The sequence below is a fragment of the Triturus cristatus genome, chromosome 4_2 (assembly GCF_964204655.1).
Source record: "Triturus cristatus chromosome 4_2, aTriCri1.1, whole genome shotgun sequence".
In the NCBI taxonomy this organism is placed as follows: Eukaryota; Metazoa; Chordata; class Amphibia; order Caudata; family Salamandridae; genus Triturus; species Triturus cristatus.
In genome coordinates, this window is record NC_140586.1 from 802,211,404 (window position 1) to 802,231,039 (window position 19,636).

Genomic DNA, 19,636 nt, shown 5'->3' on the forward strand with positions numbered 1-19,636 from the left:
ATCTAAATGTATGTTAAAATCCCTTAAGATCATGAAATGCCCATATCTATGGGCTAAGTGTGTGATGGCTTGATCAAGAGATTTCGAAAAGGGTCTGCAAAACATGGTGGCCTGTAGACTAGCACACCAGAAACTGATTGTTGGTGTGATAGAGATAGCAAAAGCCCATGGCTTCTGTGCCCAACAGATCATTCACCCCTATATCTTGGAAACCCCAATCCTCTCTGAGGAGAATCGCTAATCGGCCTCACCTGCCTTCTGGTCCGTCTTTCTTATACATTTTAAAATCCTTCGGTACAGCGTTGGCGATAGTAGGGTTCAATTCTTCTGCTAACCAGCTTTCTGTGATACATAGAAAATACAGGCTGCCTTCCTCTGGGAGGTCATAGATGCGGTATGCGTGTTTCTGCATTGAGCGAGCATCTATCAGTGCAGCGTGTACTGAAGTAGTAGCTTTTTTGAGGAATGGATTGAGGTGCGCTTATCTGTTTCTGTGCCCCATGTATAATAGAAGTGATAGTCTGGGCAGTATATCTTATCCCCATCTGAGTGGGCCCTAGGCTCTATTTGGCACTTGGTCATTTTCGGGAGATCCAGGAGAGCACCTCTACTGTAGCTAATGCACATCTTACCGTCTATGAACTCAAGGGCAGTGTGGCTGGCGCTGGCCGCTTCGGGGCACAGACGGGCTTGCCTCAGATTTGCCAGTGGCGTACCAGATGCGCGCGTCCGCGCAGCGAGCCTGCTTTTGAGCATTAAGCCCTGGTGACCACTAGAGCACGCACAACCAAAAAAATGGCAGCTCTAGTTGTCTAACCGCAACCCATTTCGCATTTAGGAAATGCTTTGTACATGAGCTTAGGAAATCGCAGATAGGGAATCATTATTTGCAATTTTCCCTTTAGAGAATTGCAAAATGCGATTTCTACTGGGTAGAAATCGCATTATGTGATTCCCTTTCTGCCTTTGTACATACAGAAAGGCAATTTAGCATTTCTTAACAGACCGAAATTGGGAATCGGTCCATTACGACATGCTAAATCATTTCGTACGTATGGCCCTTTATCTTTTACCCGCATTTAAGACAAAGTTTCATTTTATATGTAATATGTTTGTTTATGTGAAAGAAAACTCTTTGATTGGGAAGGTTTTTAGGAGGAGTAATTTACCAACAACAATGAGATTGATTATAAGATCTTTGGTCATCTGAGGTAACCACTGAACCAAATGGAAATCACTTTTCAAATCTTCCTTTGTGGCATTTCCCATCCTGGCTTTAATACGTTGTTAACCAGCCTCAAATAATTTACCATCACATACTTTAATTTTAGTATGGCAGGACTAAAATCAATGGCCTGTGCAATCTAGGAAATTGTTTATAAATCTTTGATCGGAGACATGTGTCATTCTGTATCGTAGATATATTTATAATAAATTACCTTACTGGAGGAAGGGGCCCATTTTTGACATTGTCACCCCCACTCTGCCTGGTATTTGATGCAATTTTGACAGAAGTGCACTAGGTTTCTGATATCCAGGTCCCCAGTGCCAGATCTCTTCACCTAAAACTGTACAATTGTTCCACCAATTGGCAATACCTTTGGCACCCCCGGTAAGTCCCTAGTACATGGTAGGGTAGGGAAACTAAAGAGGGTCCCTAAGGGCTGCAGCATGCATTGTGCCATCCTAAGGGAACCCACACCACACTCATACAAACAGCCATAGCAGCCTGCGTGAAAGGATGCAGAGAAAAGTGATGACACAACATAGCACACCTCCTGTATGCCATGCCTGCAGACACAGCATGTATTCTAGGTAAGTCACCCCTACGGCAAGCCTTACAGCCCTATGACAGGGTGCATTATATTACATGTGAGGACATATCTGCATGAGCTGATATGCCCCTGTGATGTCCATGTAATTTCTTGGACACTGCCAGTGGACAGGGAAGTTATCTTGAGTATATGTACTGGGCACTGATTACTACAAGTTCCCCAGCCACATGATGGCTTCACTGAAATTAAAGATGTTTGGTATCAAACATCTCGTATTAAGCACACATGGATTCTAGTGAAGGATGTATTAATACATGTACCCAGAGGGCACCTTGGAGGTGGCCCCTGAAAACAGTCCAATCTCTAGTGTACTGGCTGACTGGTGTGACCAGCTGCCACCACAGACAGGTTTTTGATCCCCGGCTGGTGAGAGCTCACATTCTCTGTGGACAGAAACAATACTGCTCCGGCCGGAAGTGTTGTCACCTTCTCCAAGCAGGATGGCTAAGTAATCAGTATATCAAGGAAGGATACCTCAAAGGCCTCTGCGGGCTTTGATTTGCGACCTAGGCTTCCCCCAGACAAGGGAAATGCCACCCCCTGCCCAAGGCCCATTTGGCACCAGGACAGGTAGGAAAATAAACTAGTCAGGAGGAGTGTTCCTTATCAGGCTAATTCCACACCGAAGGCGGGCCTGAACACGAAAACAAGAGTTCGCAGACACCAAAATGGCAGAGTCCCGTTTACCGGACTGCCGCTCCCCGGCCATACAGACGCAGCAGTAGCCCAGGAAGAGGTATCCGCGCTAAATGAGAATATGCCAGGACCAACCAGAGCCACATAGCACCACTACCCGTGGCACTGAACCCTTTGCAGTAACCAAGGCCTGTTTAAGTCCAGTCGGGACTCTAACAGCACATGAGACGGAGCAGCCGTCGAGGGACGTCAGCACTGCACCGACCCACTTCCAGAGTGGCCCATCTGTCCTGATTTCTGCACCCTTAAACGGCGAGACCGACATCTGCAAGGCCCTGCGACGCACCAGCCCAGCCGACCAGCCCCTCTGCACCAGAGTGCTTCAGCCCGGGTTTTCTAGAACCAATTGTGCTTTCTTGCGCTCAGGACCCTTGGGACCAGAGCCCCACACTGGGAGCCGCCGGACTTGTCAAGTCCCCCTCTGCAATCTGTTTCCAGGTTGCCCCCCATCTTTCCACCGGCGTAGTGCACACATCTACAAACCTGACCAGCACATCTGCACCCGGACGGCCCAGGGCAAGTAACTAGTAACTGCTGGTGGTACTTTGGACTTTGGCACCCTACGACCTTAAGTCCTGCAGGAGACCCCCAGAAACCGACCGTAAATACCTGTACGCAACATATGCCTTTTTTTACCCCATAGGAAAGCATTGCTGTGAAAAGACGCATTTAAGTGAACATTTTACTTGCGTATAAAAATCTATATTTTAAAAGTACTTACTTAACAGAGTTGTTGATATCAAAATGTATGCAAAAATTAGTTATTTTTCAAAATTGGTCTCGGATTTATTCTTGATTTTGTGTCACATTGATAGCCTCCGAGTACAACAAATGCTTAGCACTATCCTCTGATAAGCCTATACTGCTCGCCCACACTATCAAAATAGAGGGCATTTGGTGTTATCATTTTTGCCTCCGCAAACCAATAAGGGTTGCCTGGACTCTCTAAACAGTATAGCTCGTTTTGGTAACTACATAAAGAGACAGCTTTCTACACTTGCGTTCCAAAGACTTGTATTGGTGGAGAGGTAATAGATACTATTTACATATTACTTTTGATGCCCTAGATTGCACAATTTTAGGATGATGCATTTACATAACTTAGCATCTCAGATGCCTCGTTTCTGTGATTTAAATAATCTTAAATGTGTACTATCTATGGCTACCCCTGAGCTAATTTCTAAATACGTTAATGTTTAGAAGCTTGTAATAACGCATTTGACAAGATGATTTTTTTTTTTAACTACTGTGAATATGTTGCACACATATGTAAGATAAACAATAAAAAATTTAATTTGAAGTAGAGTTTGTCATCTTTAGAAAAGATTCAATTGATCAGGACTTGTAGGGAAATACATGTGTTGCAGGTTTTTTTTTTTCAACACTGTCCAAAAATAAATCAATTGAGGAAGAAGCAATAACGTTTCTTAGCGCCACTGAGGGATGGGCGGGATGATGTACCCTTGTGCTTGGCAATAATGACTTAATAGCCAGCCGGCCAAGCTGCAGTGTACACAGAGGCACAAAAGCATAAAAAAGCGGGTCCAAGTGAGCTCAGGATAGCCTCTTCCAGAACTGCGCGGGGGCATCCTGCACAGCAGGAGTAATTAGCATTTGATGTAGTGCCTCGCTCTTTGGCAAATACCTCAGTCCTTCTCCTCTCCATGCCCTACGTTTTATGGGTAGGATAGTTCAGGCGAACACAGCAAAACAAAGTACAGTGCACCATCCTGCACAAATGGAGCAATAAGGAGCTAGATACTGTTCTTAACAACTACCCTTCTCCTCCCGTCCACCCCACACGTGGTATGGGCAGCACATCTTAATCATGTAGAAGAATGCAATGTGCTCCCTAGATTCACCACCACTGGCTTTCTTACCTTGGATTTTATGCAATTCTTCCCATCTTTGTCTATGGGATAATTTTTTGAACAGGCAATGATGCATTTAATGTTTTTTGTAATCTTTAAGTCTCTTAACGAGAGAGACCTCAAACCGTTTCTGCGCCATATGAATTTTATAAATTGCAGAGTTGTTTTTTAGGACGAGCCTAGACAGCACTTGCGCTGTCAGGAAGATCTGTTATGTAAACTATGTGGTCTTTGACTAAACCCGATGCTTTTGATTTGTCTTATAGGTCGTCTTGTAAAAATCCTCGATTACTAGGGGGTAATTTGGCTTCCTGGTCCCCCATTTTTCCAAGCTGTTCACTCCCCTGAAGAATCACCCCAGGACTTGTAGGCTCGTTTGTCCCACTGTAACATCTGTTTAGGGACTGCTTTTCCATGTTTAGGTCTCGGCTAGCGAAGGCTGCACTTGCGCAGTCTCGCTCGCGAGATTTAATGACTTGGAGAAGAGGGGCTTGAACCCGCCCCTTTTCTCTCATCTTCTCCATTGGCTGGCCTCTTAAATGCTGGCCAGCCATTGGAGAAGAGGTTTGTCTCGCAAAACAGGCCCCGTCCTTTTCGGATTCGGGGGCGTTTTTTTTTTTATACTTTTCGCTGGGCGTGTTTTTCTCTCCTCCAGCCAATGGCAAGAGGAGAGAAAAAGAAAAACACGCCCCAGAATCTGAAAACACGCCCCCGAATCCGAAAATGCCGCTGCCTTTCTCCGAGGCATTTCTGCTTCACCTCGGAGAAAGGCAGTGGTGTGCTTGTTTCTTGCCATTTGTGACTCCGGGTAGGACGCAGCATGACCTTTCAAAGGGGTCACGCAGCGTGGACCATACCATCGCTCCAGACTTCGCGACACTCCCCTGCTCTCCCGCGGCTTCTCACAGGTCGTCAATCTTAACCGCGAGACAACCGAAGTGTGGGCTCTAATCGGCGTCGACAGGAAGGAAATGCTATTTGTCGCCCTTGCCAACCGCTTTGGTAGAGCAAGCACATTAATTTAGGGGACTCGGTTGCAATGAAAAGCGACGCAGAAAATAAGTTTTGGCCTTGGCGGCCGCGCGTGAATGGGTCATGCGTCTTGAATTATGATGGCTGATCAAATGCATTTGGGCCTAATGTTCCATCCAGCAAGAAGCCGTAGGCAAGTCTAAAAGCGCCAGCGCGCTGAAAACCTTCTGTCTCCGTGCATCCCCACGCCCGCTCCTCACCCGCTACTGGCCTTTTTAAAGATTATGCTTTCTGCGGAGCAGAGATGATTTGTGCCTGAGCAGAAGCGTAAGCCAGCGGCATTACATTTTCCCCCAATTCATTTCTGTGTTTACTGCGATGTGTCCCCTCCCTCCTCTTTCATCTCTCCCCCCTCCCCGGCCTGCCCCTCGCCGCTCCTGTCTTCCTGTTTCCTCCCATCCTTTCTCCTCCCCTGCTCTCCATCCCCCCACCTCTCCCGGCCCTACCGGAAGTCTCTCCCCTTCTTCTCTCCATCATGGCCGCTAAGTCGGACGGCGGCGGTGGCTCGGCGGGGGCCCGGGTCCCGCGGGAGTACCGGCTGCGGGACTGCCTGTGGGTGCTGCTGGCGCTGCTGGTCTTCTCGGACGGGGCCTCGGACCTGTGGCTGGCGGCGCACTACCTGCTGCGGGGGCACTGCTGGTGGTTCGGGCTCACGCCGCTCTTCGTGCTGCTGGTGGTGCAGATGCTCAGCTTCAGGTGGTTCGTCTACGACCACTCGAAGCCGGGCCCGGCCAGCGCTGCCGTGCGGGGCCCCAGCCTGAAGGAGGGCGGCACCAAGGACAGCGCCCAGCCCGCTACCATCTCGGCGGTGCCTCAGGGCTCGGCCGGCGCCAGCTGCTGCCGCCTCTGCGGCTGGATGCTGCAGAGCATCATCCACCTGCTGCAGCTGGGCCAGGTGAGAGGGGCCCGGGGTAGGGCGAGGGGTGCGCCGGACACCCGTGGGGCAGGGAGGTCTGAGGGTGATAAGTGGGCCATGCACTGGGGTTGTGGGGACTTACAATGGGTAGGAAAGTCACAGGGTCTGGTGGGGGACATTCAAGGGGCAGGGAGGTCACAGGGTTTGAGGTGATGGAAGAACCATGCACTGAGGGTGTGGTGGACACCCGTGGGGCAGGGAGGTCTGAGGGTGATGAGTGGACCCTGCACTGGGGAATGGGGACCCTGTGCCCTCCCTGCCCCAAGGGGCAGGGAGGGCACAGGGTCCGGGGTGGTGGGTGGACCATGCACTGGGAGTGTGGTTCACACCCAAGGGGCAGGGAGGGGTCTGGGGTGATGGAAGAACCATGCACCGAGGGTGTGGTGGATACCCAGGAGGCCTGGAGGTCACAGGGTCTGGTGGGGTACACCCAGGGGGCAGGTAGGCCACAGGGTCTGGGGTGATGAGTGGACCATGCACTGGGGGTGTGGTGGACACCCAAGAGACATGAGGTCCCAGGGCCTGGTGAGGGACACCCAAGGGGCAGGGAGGTGTGTTAGTAATGAGGGACCATGCACTGGGGGAAGGGTGTTGGGGACTCCCAAGGCGCAGGGCGACCACATGGTCTGGGGGTAATGGGTGCACCATGCACCGGTGAATGGGGCACAGGGATGCCACCCGGTGTAGGATACTGGTTGACCACTTAGCGCCCTGGCTGCCGGCTGTGAGTGGCAGCTATGAGTTGTCTCTCACCATATAGTAGTGCAGACACCAAAGAACGTGTGCCTTCACATTACAACATCGCAAACTGTATGTGGCTCTGTGTGTGGGTGCAAATGCAATATGTCTCGCATTTGAGAGTGATTAAGCTATTGACATTGTAAATAACAATGCAGTTTCTTTAAATGTTTTAAAAACAAAAACAATGTCAGGAGCAATGCCAATAGCTCTAACTTTAACAATGCCGAGACCATTGCATTGTAAATGCTTGTTCCAAGAGCATTTGACCAGAGGGCTCAGGGTTCCGAGGTCAGATTCTGTATACACGGCTGTAAATCATGTTCTTTTTTTTTTTTTTTTTTGAAAACCTTTATTAACCATAGTTGCATCAATTGGCAATGTACAATTCTGCGCCAGAACATCAGGTCGGCAATGTTCGAACACATACAGTCAAATGATTAAACACAGCCGTTTAGCCGACAACCCGGAGGTCCGGCGGCGGAGTTCAGTTGAACATAGATAGAGGATTCAGGTGTGTGCATTGCGTATAAGCGAAGCGATGGTGCTTTTCTGGTATGTGTCGCGTCGTTTCTCAGCTAAAGCGCATTGTGTGCGTGTGAGGGGGGCGCTGTGTAGCAGCCCGCTGCACAGCATTGTCAGCTAGCCCCTAGGGTCACAGGAGGATGTGTGCTGGGTGCTGGGTTGTCTGTCAAGTGCCCTGATTTGTGGGCATCGGAGTGTAAATCATGTTCTTATCTGCGCAGTGACTTCCCAGAGGGCTGAATCGGCGATCTCACAACCCAGTTTTACCCAGGAGATCACTCACCTACCTGACCAGTAAAAGGGGCCTTACAATGGTCTAGCGCTCGGCTCTGACCTGCAATTACGGCCTATGAGGATCAGGTCCCCGTGCTGATGAAGATCACCGCCTCAGCCCCCTGGGAAGTCGCCACAAGCACCGATGGAAGCCATTTCAGTGCAGCTCACTCGGCACTGCTGGTGCTCCCCCAGTGAGGACGCATCAGCCGGCCTGCCCACATCGGCAGAACCAACACTGTGGGCCGACCGCTCTGAGGCGAAGGGCCTGATCGATGGGGATTGCTGTGGGCCGACCGCTCTGAGGCAAGGGCCTGATCGATGGGGATTGCTGCGGGCTGACCGCTCTGAGGCGAAGGGCCAGATCGATGGGGATTGCAACCCAGTGTTCTTCGTCCTCACGAGAACGCCGCCCCCGCAACTTTGGATGACAAAACCTAACTTCTTAATTTCGTCTGGAGCACTGTTTTCGTGCTCCGACATCCAGGAAACTCATTTGCCCTGCTCAAAGCACTACCGTAAAGAATCTAAAAGAAGCGAAAGCATTCTTTTGAGCACTGTGGTTACTTAATTATGCATTTAATGAGGAAACTTGAGAAATTCTAACTCTTTGTTCCCACATACAACGTTGAACATTAGTTCACATCTATGTGTCTGGCTAAGAAGCTTCTTTTGAAAGAGCAAAACCTTTATGCAAAGTACGATTAAAGAAGAAACATTGCTGCAACCATGTCATCATATTCACGGCGACCTTGTGCGATTACTGGAGGGAAACATCCTGCCAGTGATAACCAATTGTTTTATTTTCAAAATACGATCATATTTAACATTTAAGTGTAGCCTAATTTTATAATCCTAGCCATTCATAATATCTCTAAGAGATATTATATTTCCTTTTAGGATTTTCTAGAAGAAAATGTTTGAAAATGTTTTTAAAGAACCACATTTGTATTTATCACTATCTTTGTCTCTATGCGACTTCATCCCTGAAAATACAGAGTTTTTAAATTCTAACAAGGTGGATTCTGTCCTTCCATGAGCCGTGCAGTTCTTGGCCATCTTCTATGTCCATTGACAAACTGTCTCTTCGCTCTTTTTCAGTGGTTAGTAATATTCTTCTCAGCTTCTTTGGAAGCTATGCAATCAGGAAACAAAACTGCAGGGCTGCATCAGCCCTCTAGAAATTGCAGTCTAACCACAAGAAGAACCGTAACAGAAGACGGAGTGTAACCTGATAATTCTCTGGGCGATGTATATACTGTTTCACTGATGTGTATACTGTTGTCTCTGAAGAGAGACCAGTCACACCCCACGCTATCCTGTGGCATACAGCTATGTAGACAAATGGTTGGACAGTTTCTTCTCAACACATCCGCGATCTCCACCGGCTTCCAGTCGAAAGAAGAATAACCTTCAAACTCCTCACCCACGCTTACAAGGTCCTTCACAACACCAGACCCACATACCTGAACAGCCACCGTTCCTTCCCCGCACTCAAAAGACACCTCCGATCAGCCCAACTGTCTCTGGCCAACGTCCCGCGTAGCAGAAAGACTAGAACGGGAGGAACATCCTTCTCCTACCTCGCAACCAAAGCTTGGAACACCCTCCCCTCCCACTCTGCCCCAGTTCAGGAAGGACCTCAAGACCTGGCTTTGCGGATGACCCCAGCACTCAACGGAGCCACCCTCCTTCCCCCACCAGCACCTTGAGGCCCTCAAGGGTGAGTAGCTGAGCTTAACCAACCCTGATTGATCGATGAGTGAACCTGCCACTTCGCATGGCCCTCTGGGAAGTGCATGCTGGGCATTGGACCTCACCTCTAATCTGGAGGTGAACCTTTTTTAAAGTGAAATATGATTGCGTTGCCCTCTATGGCCTGTAGGCATGAGTCTTTCTAGACACTGTCTTCGGCAAGGGTTACATTGCCCACTGTGTGGAAAAGTAACCCAGAAGAATACAGAACATTGTTTCCTCTTCCCTGAAGGTTAACTTACCACATATAATCACCTGGGAAACGCAGTCCACTGTATCATTGCAATCCAGTTGAGAGATGCAGACCAGGCCTAGGAGAGCACCTCTCTTTAAAGTTAATCCGTCACACTGGCCAGAATAAGGAAGCTCATTTGTTTTACCGTGTAGTTATGACAGCGCCTCGGCTGCCAAGGGCAGGTCTGTGCCCCTTGTTCTAGACAAGACATTCTGCATACCTGACCATGTGGACAAGCAGCACAGACTTGTTACTGAGCCTCGGCGATGAGCAGCTTGCCCCGTGCCGGACACACGCGTTGTACCTAATCAGCATGGATGCACAGCAAGGAGTGTACTTCAGCGTTATGTGTGTACAACACATCTACTACTAAGCCTTTATGATGCAGAACACAACTTCTGTCCGAGCCTTATGGCTGCAGAGCATGCCGTGTACACAGGCAGCAACGTATATGTGCAAAATAAATTAAAAGGCAAAAAAGAAAAAACACCAAAATCTTGTCTATCATTGCAAAGCTACTAAGCACCCCTGCACTGTACAACACTATACTCTAATCTATACCACTGCACACTACACCACTATACTGTACACCATTACACTCTACAAACACTTAACTCAGCACCACTGTATGCCACTACAATTACACTAATGCACTAAATAGCACTTTACTCCACAACACTGCACACTAGAACACAAAAAACTAAAATGCTGTATACAACAGCATTATACACCACACTACACTATGAAACAATACACTCACCACAACTCCACGCCAGACCACACCCTGCACGTCTACACTATATACCATTGTACTCTACATCGTACTACTGCACCCTACTGAAACCACTACAGTTTATTTAAAAAAAAGCACTCTATCCCACTTTACCTATGCCATTTACTTTGCACCACTACACTTTACACCAACATACACTACAACATTCTTCTATATACCACAGCAGTCTACGTCACTATACACCATTGCACTCATCACTACAATCTACACCACTTCACCTTACTCTAACATAATCTACTATACATTACTGCACTATATACCACTACAGAACATGCAACTCTATGCCATACACTGTCACTCAACGCCTCTACAGACTACACTATGCCACTGCAGTCTAAAACTGCACTCTATATCAATACACTCAAAACCACTTTACTAAAAACTAATACCCTACACCACTACAGCAACTACTTTGCTCCACTGGATTGTACACCACTATAAATACTACATTATGCTCTATACCACAGCTCTCTACATCGCTACATTACTCTATGCCATTAAAATATTTGCCACAACACTTTTAACAAACTGCTCTACATACTACTCTATTCTACTATGCACCTCAGTACTCTACCTCACTCCTCTCTGCACCATTATACTTTACACCACTATGCAATACAGCACTATACAAACCTACACTATAACGCTCAATTCTGCATAACTACTCTGTATACTACTACATTCTATATTACTGCACTCAACACCTCTCAACTCTACTGCATTCTACGCCAATACACTTTACACCACTACAATGTAACCAACAGTACTCCACTCTACCATGCACCACTCCAATATATAACACTATAATTCACTATACCACACTCAAAGACACACCATTGCACTACATACAACTACAGTATAATCGACACCACTATACTCTATACCACAGCACCCTAGTCTACTCTACCGCACTACACCAAAACACCAATACACTGCCTTACTCACAATAAATGCCCTCTACACCAATACACTGTATGCCAATATATTCTGTACCACTGTACTTTGAAGCCTCTTAACTAAGCCACACTACTACACTCTAAAACACTACACTCTATAATACTATGCTACATTAAACTATACTCAAGTAACACTCTAATCCACTATATATCAATACACTTTACAGCAATGTAGTCTATCTGCCATTCAACAACACTACTCCACTATAACCCTCTATGCAACGCCATCAATACACTACATATCACTTTACTCCATCATATTATAAGACACTATACTCCTGCACTATATAACAATATATTACGCTCTAAGCCACTGTACTCTACAATACTATACACAATACCCTCTACACTACTACAATATACTCTACACCACTAAACAACACTCCACAACTCTAAACTAAATTCTAATACTATAGTCCACTCTACAACATTATACTTCAGCCACAACATTTTAAACTACTTCATAAAACTACTCTTCACTTGTGTCCACGCCACTAAATTACTTTCATCACCTGCCGTTATTTACTGCTTCGGTAAATTACTAAAATGTGCAATGCAAATGAGATATGAAAGATGATTGCATTAATTTTTACGAACTGTTATGTTGTTGACTTTGCGTTATTTGTATTTATTATTTTTATGTTGTTTTTATGGCGTTTAAGTCGAATAAAACTATTTTGAACTTAAATGTGTCTTAGGTTTTCAGCTTGGAGTGTTCCTATAACGGATTCAAAAAGGTAGGACTTAAGAAGCAAAATGAAATTATTTTTAGTAAAATAGGAATTGGTGGCAGAGACATTAAGGTGATCACCTGAGGAAAAAAGCTAACTTTTACGTAGGCTAATATTTAGAGGTACAAAGTCCACCCGCCATAACGGGAGGAGCATAAAAACTTCCATATAAATATTCTTGATGCTACCGCTTCCAAACGCAGAAACACACATATTAAACGTACATAATTCACATATTGCCTAAGATGCAATATTGGGGCATCGTAAGTTTCTTACAACAGCTGGTTACAGTAACATGGAACGCCCTGATGGTACTCTACTTGTCAACACATGCCGTTTTAAAAACTAACTGCACCATTTACACAACCAACAGCCCGCTTATCTTAAAGATAAGCTCGGCATCTCTGGTGGCACTCAGAACACCCGCAGACAGGTCACCATCAGATTGCAGACCTACGAAAAGTGAAATAAAACGAAAAACAAGGCAGTGGGCCTTTTCTATCTAGGCACCCAGGACCTGAAAGAAAAATTCCCAGTTTGCATCAGGACCATGCCAATGCTGCTCCAATTTAGGAAAGTTATATTTGAACCTCTGTAAAAATACTACATCACAATACATTAACTCTCCTCTTGTGCTCCCAGACCCAACCTACTTCTCCCATCAATCGTTGACCATATGCTTGCCTTTGACACTGTACAGCGCTTGGCTCCCCTTTGGCTAAGTTTGTGCTATACACTTAGCGCATGCATGCATGCATACATACAATCACGCACAATAGAAAATTAGTTGCCAACAGGGAACAGACTGGATGATACTGAAATCTGAAGGTACTAATTAAAGTCACAACAGATTGGAAATGGGAAACTGAAAGGGACCAAAAAGTGGTGTCACACCACCAGCAACCATTACAAATGCAAACGTGATTGTTATTACCCACTATACTTCCGATTTGGGTGCAAATGGGCACGGCTAAACAAAGCAGATAACATGACAGTTATATGGCATTTGCTGATGAAATGATTTGCAATGTTCAGTAAGGGGTTAGTAGCACCATCAACCCAGCTGACAGTGACAGCAATGTCCGTGGTCTTCTCTGCATTCTAGCCTTTTGATAGATGTACCTTCAGATTTTTTAAATCATTAAACAAACTTTCCCACAATTGTGTGCAATAAAACCACCAACTTGAATTAATTCCTAGATCTTTAGTGCGCACAATGTTTAAAATAAATCTTCATCAAAACATACTTCTCTTTGATGTGGACGTAAAATTTGACACAGTATAGGATCAACCACAACATGGACTGGCAGCTTCTCCCTGGGGGAACAAAACAAAAAAAAACGTAGTCATGCATTTCTGTCTTCGATATTCATTAAAATAAAACTCGCACACAGAGGATCTGACCTCAAAGTCATTACATGATCATCCATCTTGTACTGGACAAGTTTGTTTTACTTGAGCAGAAGGCTGCAAATTTCCAATTTTAATTTCAGGACTTCTCAAATAGCACTTTCACGCTTTACAACTGTAGAACATGGTTTGATCCAATAGATGTCTGTTCAATAAAATGCTCTAGCTATACAGTTCCTGTAGTTTCGGTTAAAAACATATTAGTATAATTTATCAGGTTTGGAAGCTGGGTTATATATTTTTTTAACCAGTCGAGCTATATCATTTATGTCAAGTGGGCTGGATTTAGCTGGAGGGATACCATGTAGCTGAAAATAGTGATTCTGGCCAGAACCTTTGCACCTAAGTCCAGCTATTCGAGTTCTTGTCCTCATGAAGAACATGTGGACACAGAGTTACTGTGGCCAAATCTGCATGTCTGGTCCCCATTCTGGAGGCTCTATTGGCCATCTACTTGCCAATTCATTCTCTAAAACTGCTGGACTAGTCAGCTGATGTTTTTTTCTACACCGGTATATTGTACCATTTCCTAACTACTGAGAAGCCGCGCATGCAAGGAGAGCACCAAAGAAATACTCAACCAAAAATAAAATCTGGCGATGGACAGCTTCCCCCTACATGAAAAGCCTGAAAACATAAAAATGTTAACATCTGATGCAAAATCACTTAATTGTTACACAGGACTAGATTATAACGAAACTGCTCTTAAATTGCAACTGTACCTACCAAGCATCTGTGCGACATGAGGGTAGTTGGCGTTTTGCAAGAACTGCACTTCAGCAAAACAGATTTCAAGGAGGGGGTGTATAGGATGCAAAATGTCTTGAAACCATCCCATATTGCTTTACAAATTAGAAGTTGTTTTTATGTGGGCTATTTAGCGATTCCAAGCGTAGTATAAAAGCTACATACACTTTTTGATCTCTAGCACCATTTTGAAACAAAAGAATCAATAAAATTTTACAGAACTGGTGTGTAACCAGGGATATTCTCCACAATGGGACACAATATTTTACAAGTTTCATTTATTACACTGGTCGAGCTCTTATGCCATGGAAATAAACTTACACATGAGAACAGTTGTATAAAATTCAAAGTATGGTGCCTTACTTGTCGACTTTGAGCAGGTCATGAGCGCTCAGAGGAGGCGGCTCATAAAGAACTAGTGCCCCGTCTTCAAAGGGGTCATGCAGTGCCCGCCTGACACCAGCCTTTTTAATACCCAGTGCCCGTAAGCCCAAGGCTCCTAAAACACAGAAAAAACACTAGACTTAAATTTGGAAAAAAGTAGCTATTCTGAAACGTCGTTATGTCAGGAATATATAACTAACAGCCAATCTCATGAAATGTTAAAATGAATTTGAAACAAAGTACACTTACCAGCTAAAAACCACCAACTTCATAATGTCAAAGAGGAAGGTGGTGGTCAGAGAATACAATAAACATAAAGGAAAAACTAACAAAATACTTACATTTAAAGGATGTATGAAACCTACCATCTTGCATTTACGCTTCCTAACCATACTTGCCTGACTTTTAAGCCCTTTGCAATTGTTATTTTGCTTTGAAGCATTGAACAAACTAAAGCATTTCGGATGATTTGCACAGAAAAATTGTTACAGTAAATTAGATACCTGAATCAATGGGTTTACCTTACTCCATAGAATAATCTTTAATCCTAAATTGTTCAGGTTTTTAATTTATTATCCAGCTCCAGCTTTAAAGGATTTATAGTAATTGAACTTTCAAATTAGTGTTCTACATCTTATCACGGTAAAGATTTCTCTGTCTTTATTATGATTACTTTATCGACAGATCTATATCTCTGTTTTGTTTCTTCATACTGGTGCACAAGGTTACTATCAGGAAGCTCAGATTACTTGGTGGGAAATAGATCAGTAACATTGCTATGGATGTGCCTGCAAGGGGTTCTGTTATGTTAGTTTTAGGTTGATTAGTTACTAAGTGTTCTATGTATCGGTCAGGTGTTAAATTGGGTCTGTTCAGCACACAATATGCCATTTTTTGCAGTCAATGATTGCTAGGGTATTGGCTAACGTGGTGTAGAAATTATGCATTCAGTAGGATTAACTAAAGCACTTTGGTCACATTTCAAAACTCATTCCCGGGCGTAAAACACAGGTGAATTAGGCAGAATGGATCTTCTATTCTATGTCGACTTTGACAATGGCCTTGCTATACTTTAATCTCTCAACTTCTATTATACATATCAATTTTGCATATTATAATTGAAGGTACAAAAAGACAATGGTACTTGGATAGTGTTTGAAAGCAAGTAATGGCATCTAAATATCGAACGTTCTGATATAAAGTCCACACTTTTTACTATATCCTCATTGTATTAAGTTGATAATAGACATCCAAGTCCAATGTGCATTTTAGGATTTGTAAACGGGCTGCTGCTGCATGCTCTAGTGCAGCATTTTGCAAGTCATTTGCTTTATCTGTAGCCTACCTAAACGCTATGTGTGAGCACCGGGGTAGGAGCATTGGTGAAAAGAATGCGATAAAGATATAGAGCTTCATAATTTTACCATTCTGTTTGCAAAGAAATAACACACACTTAATAGCGTTTATAAATACTTACCTTTATAATTAGGAATTGGAACCTTGAAAGGCTTCGACAAAATACTTCGGATAAATGCTTCCTACAAAGAGACAGTAACAATGAACATACGGACGACATTAAAACATTATGGACTTTTAACAGTGCAAGTAAATCACGGTATGTAGGATAGGATATTGTACACAGTGCCAATTATAGATTACCAATTATTGTCTTCTCTTACAGGAGACAGTTATGCAGTGAAGTCTCACTGAGGAAATACTGGAAAATAAACTACAGTGCAGGAGTTCAGACAGAAGACACAGGAGATGCACTAAGAAGGTTGGCTAAAGAAGCAAGTCATCAAAGATGCGCAATGCTCACCTTTATATTTCTGCAAGAAATAAAGTTTGCACAAGGGCGAATCAAACACGGAGATGTAATAAGTGGGGCACTGTTAGATTATTGCAAAATTCAATAGTCTATAGAACATAATTACCAACCCACACAACCAGGTTTCCTAAAGCAATTCCTTCAGCGATGCAGAGGGTGCCTCGGACCAGAAAATCGTATTGTGCAGAATTTTATTTCCACTGGTAAAGGTTTGAAAAAAAAAACAAAAAAAAAAAAACAGGATTTGCCTAAAAATCATAGAAATATTTAAATGTTATTACATTCCTGTGTGTGATGTGATGATTTCTTTACAAACCATTTCGGAACTTTGCATATTACAAATAGTAGTATGCAATGTAAAGAGTGGAATTCGTTTTCAGGACATAACATATAAAAAGAGATCAGAAAATACTGATCTCTGTTGACAATTCTCCAGAATTATTATGCAGAACAGCAATACAGAAATCCAAAATGTATAGTTCTACTCAAACGTTTGCTGAAAACACTTGCTAAAATGTGTCACTTTCATTTGCGGCTGATGAAATGGGGATGCCCTCATAATCCTTGGACAGGCTCAATTCCATATGCAGAAAGGAAATAAATCTTATGAATATCCTAAATCGGTAGCGAGGACAGTAGTAACCTCTTATCTATAGATATTTAGTGCCACAGTAAAATAACTTTTCCGTATTGTCCACACATTTTTCTCCACCGTTGCAAAACAACAGCATGCAGTTAGGAGTTTTATTAGGCATAGGAGAGTGATGAATGAAAAACACTAAGATGTTTCTGGTCGGAACTTGGACTACCTGGCTATCAGCCATTGTGATCAACTCACCTGCCAATCCCTGATTTTTCTTCCAGGAGGGAAGATTACTCTTTAGAAGATGGCTGGTGTACTTTTGGATTTGAGTAATGGTCCCCATAGGTACTTGATCTGTTAAGGTGGTACCGACTATTACTATTATTTGTTTCAATTTTTTGATTAGCCGCCTAAGATCAAGTTTCTTTTTGGGTCTATACTTTGAGATAGGTATAAGCATGTATGTGTTTGTGTGCTAGACCAATGAGATCAGTCACATAGGTAATCCCCCTACTTCATCAGACCTCCCTTATTTTTTTCCACTTTGTTCTGAGCTAAGCTATAGCAAAAAATCTGGAAGGGTTGCAGATCAATGCGCACCAGGCATCAGAACCCCCTCGGTCTCTCCACTTCAAAGCATCTCTGATACATTTAAGATAAGAAGTATAAAGATGGAGACGGCAAATGGAACCCTCTGATGAGCATGCCCCTCTTTTTTGCCCAGCTCATTTTACAGGCACCTCTCCTAGTCCTTTGGAGAAGAGGAATATCTTTCCTGATCATTGTTGGGCCACTTGTAGTCTCGGAGTCTCAAGTACAAGCCAATGCCTGCAGCCAGGACAGTAATAGGAACAATTGTGGATGTGTTCTGGACAGAAGCTGTGCTATGTGTCATGCCAAAGACTTAACTTTGTCACAGGGGTGGTAGTAAAGTTCAATGTAACATACGTACATAAAAACATACTTAAAACATAGCTTCATAAGCATCTAGTGTGTGCCCTGCAAAACAAATCCCTACTACATTTGAAAAAGTATACATTCAGATTACGAGTCTGCAGTGTTATCAATTTTATTTTATGCAGAATATTCAGTACAAAAGTATGTGAACTCAATCCAATTGGTTTAAAAAAAAAAAACAGCATTTGTTTATTTGATTTTCCCAGCATTAAAACACCAACTCACCCGGCAAAACACTAAAGTAGCCAATTTTATCACGTAAAAGCATAGGATTAAAACACAACGCACATGAAAATTGTCTCATGAACTTGAAAGAATTAAAGCAATTGTGTATGCCATGTAATAGGACAGTGTCACCATCATGGGATTCTCATGAGAAGCACCTTGGTAGATTTATGATAGCTGATAAAGGGAGAGGCTGGGATGACAAGATCAGAGGAAGCAGAATATACATCACACTACAGTATTCAAAGGTATGCTGGGCTGCAACGACTCGGGTATTGGAGATCAACATGAAGTAGAGGTTTACCACATGCAAACTAAAGACAAGGATGAAGTAGGCGTACTGTATGCACACAAGAAGGAAAGGAGATGGGCTCAAACCCACAACAACCTCACTCAAATCGAATCACACTTCTCTGCACCCAGGTTCTTCATCTCATCTGCCAAAACCAACTTCTACAAAACAAGCATCAAGGAATCCTTCAGGAGAAGCAAAGCACTCTTCACAGCAATCAAAAACTGTACCAGGCCCCTGTCAAATATTTCGGTTTACCGCTTTATCGACAAAGTGCATTGACAACCACTTCATCACCGAAAACATTAACCAGATCAGTACATACATTAACAGCTTCAGTCACGATGCCTCCAAATGCACCTAGAACAACCCCACAATGGATAAACTTCAACCTGATCGCACAGTGACCTGATCAATGGCATCAGCTTCCTCAAGAAGCCCCTCAGGACCTTCCTCCACATCAACACTTCCCTTAGTCAAGGAACCTTTCTGGACAACCTCAAAGATGGACAGATCCTCCCTTCCTGGAAAAGGCATGGAGAGTATCACTTATCTACCCCATATCATTTATTTCCACTTATCAGTAAAATCACTGGGAAAACACTCCTCTCAATTACAAAACGAAATCAGCAAGAACAACCTCCACACGGACTGCTAGTCTTGCACAGAGATCTTTACTCTTCTGATCACCTCTAAGAAAGACCCGTTTCCTGATCTTACTCAACGTCAGTCATTGACAGGGATGAACTACCTCTCTGTGTTTTCTTCCCCTTTACTTGCACACACGCTCATCACAGATCATTTGGTGGAAAATATATTAGTAACACTGCTACGAATGTGCCTGCAAGGGGTGG

At 44.0% G+C, this 19,636-nt stretch overlaps 1 protein-coding gene across 1 annotated transcript in view; it reads right to left on the reverse strand.

Annotated features, from left to right (window-relative positions):
- RAD54L (RAD54 like) overlaps positions 1–19,636 on the reverse strand; it is a 186,171-nt gene that overhangs the window by 115,609 nt on the left and 50,926 nt on the right. Inside the window, exons 4-6 of the mRNA XM_085602752.1 lie at positions 16,375–16,435; positions 14,877–15,012; positions 13,604–13,673 (exon numbers count right to left, since the gene is read on the reverse strand). Of these exons, the coding sequence (XP_085458878.1) occupies positions 13,604–13,673; positions 14,877–15,012; positions 16,375–16,435 (267 nt within the window). The remainder of the gene's footprint in view (positions 1–13,603; positions 13,674–14,876; positions 15,013–16,374; positions 16,436–19,636) is intronic.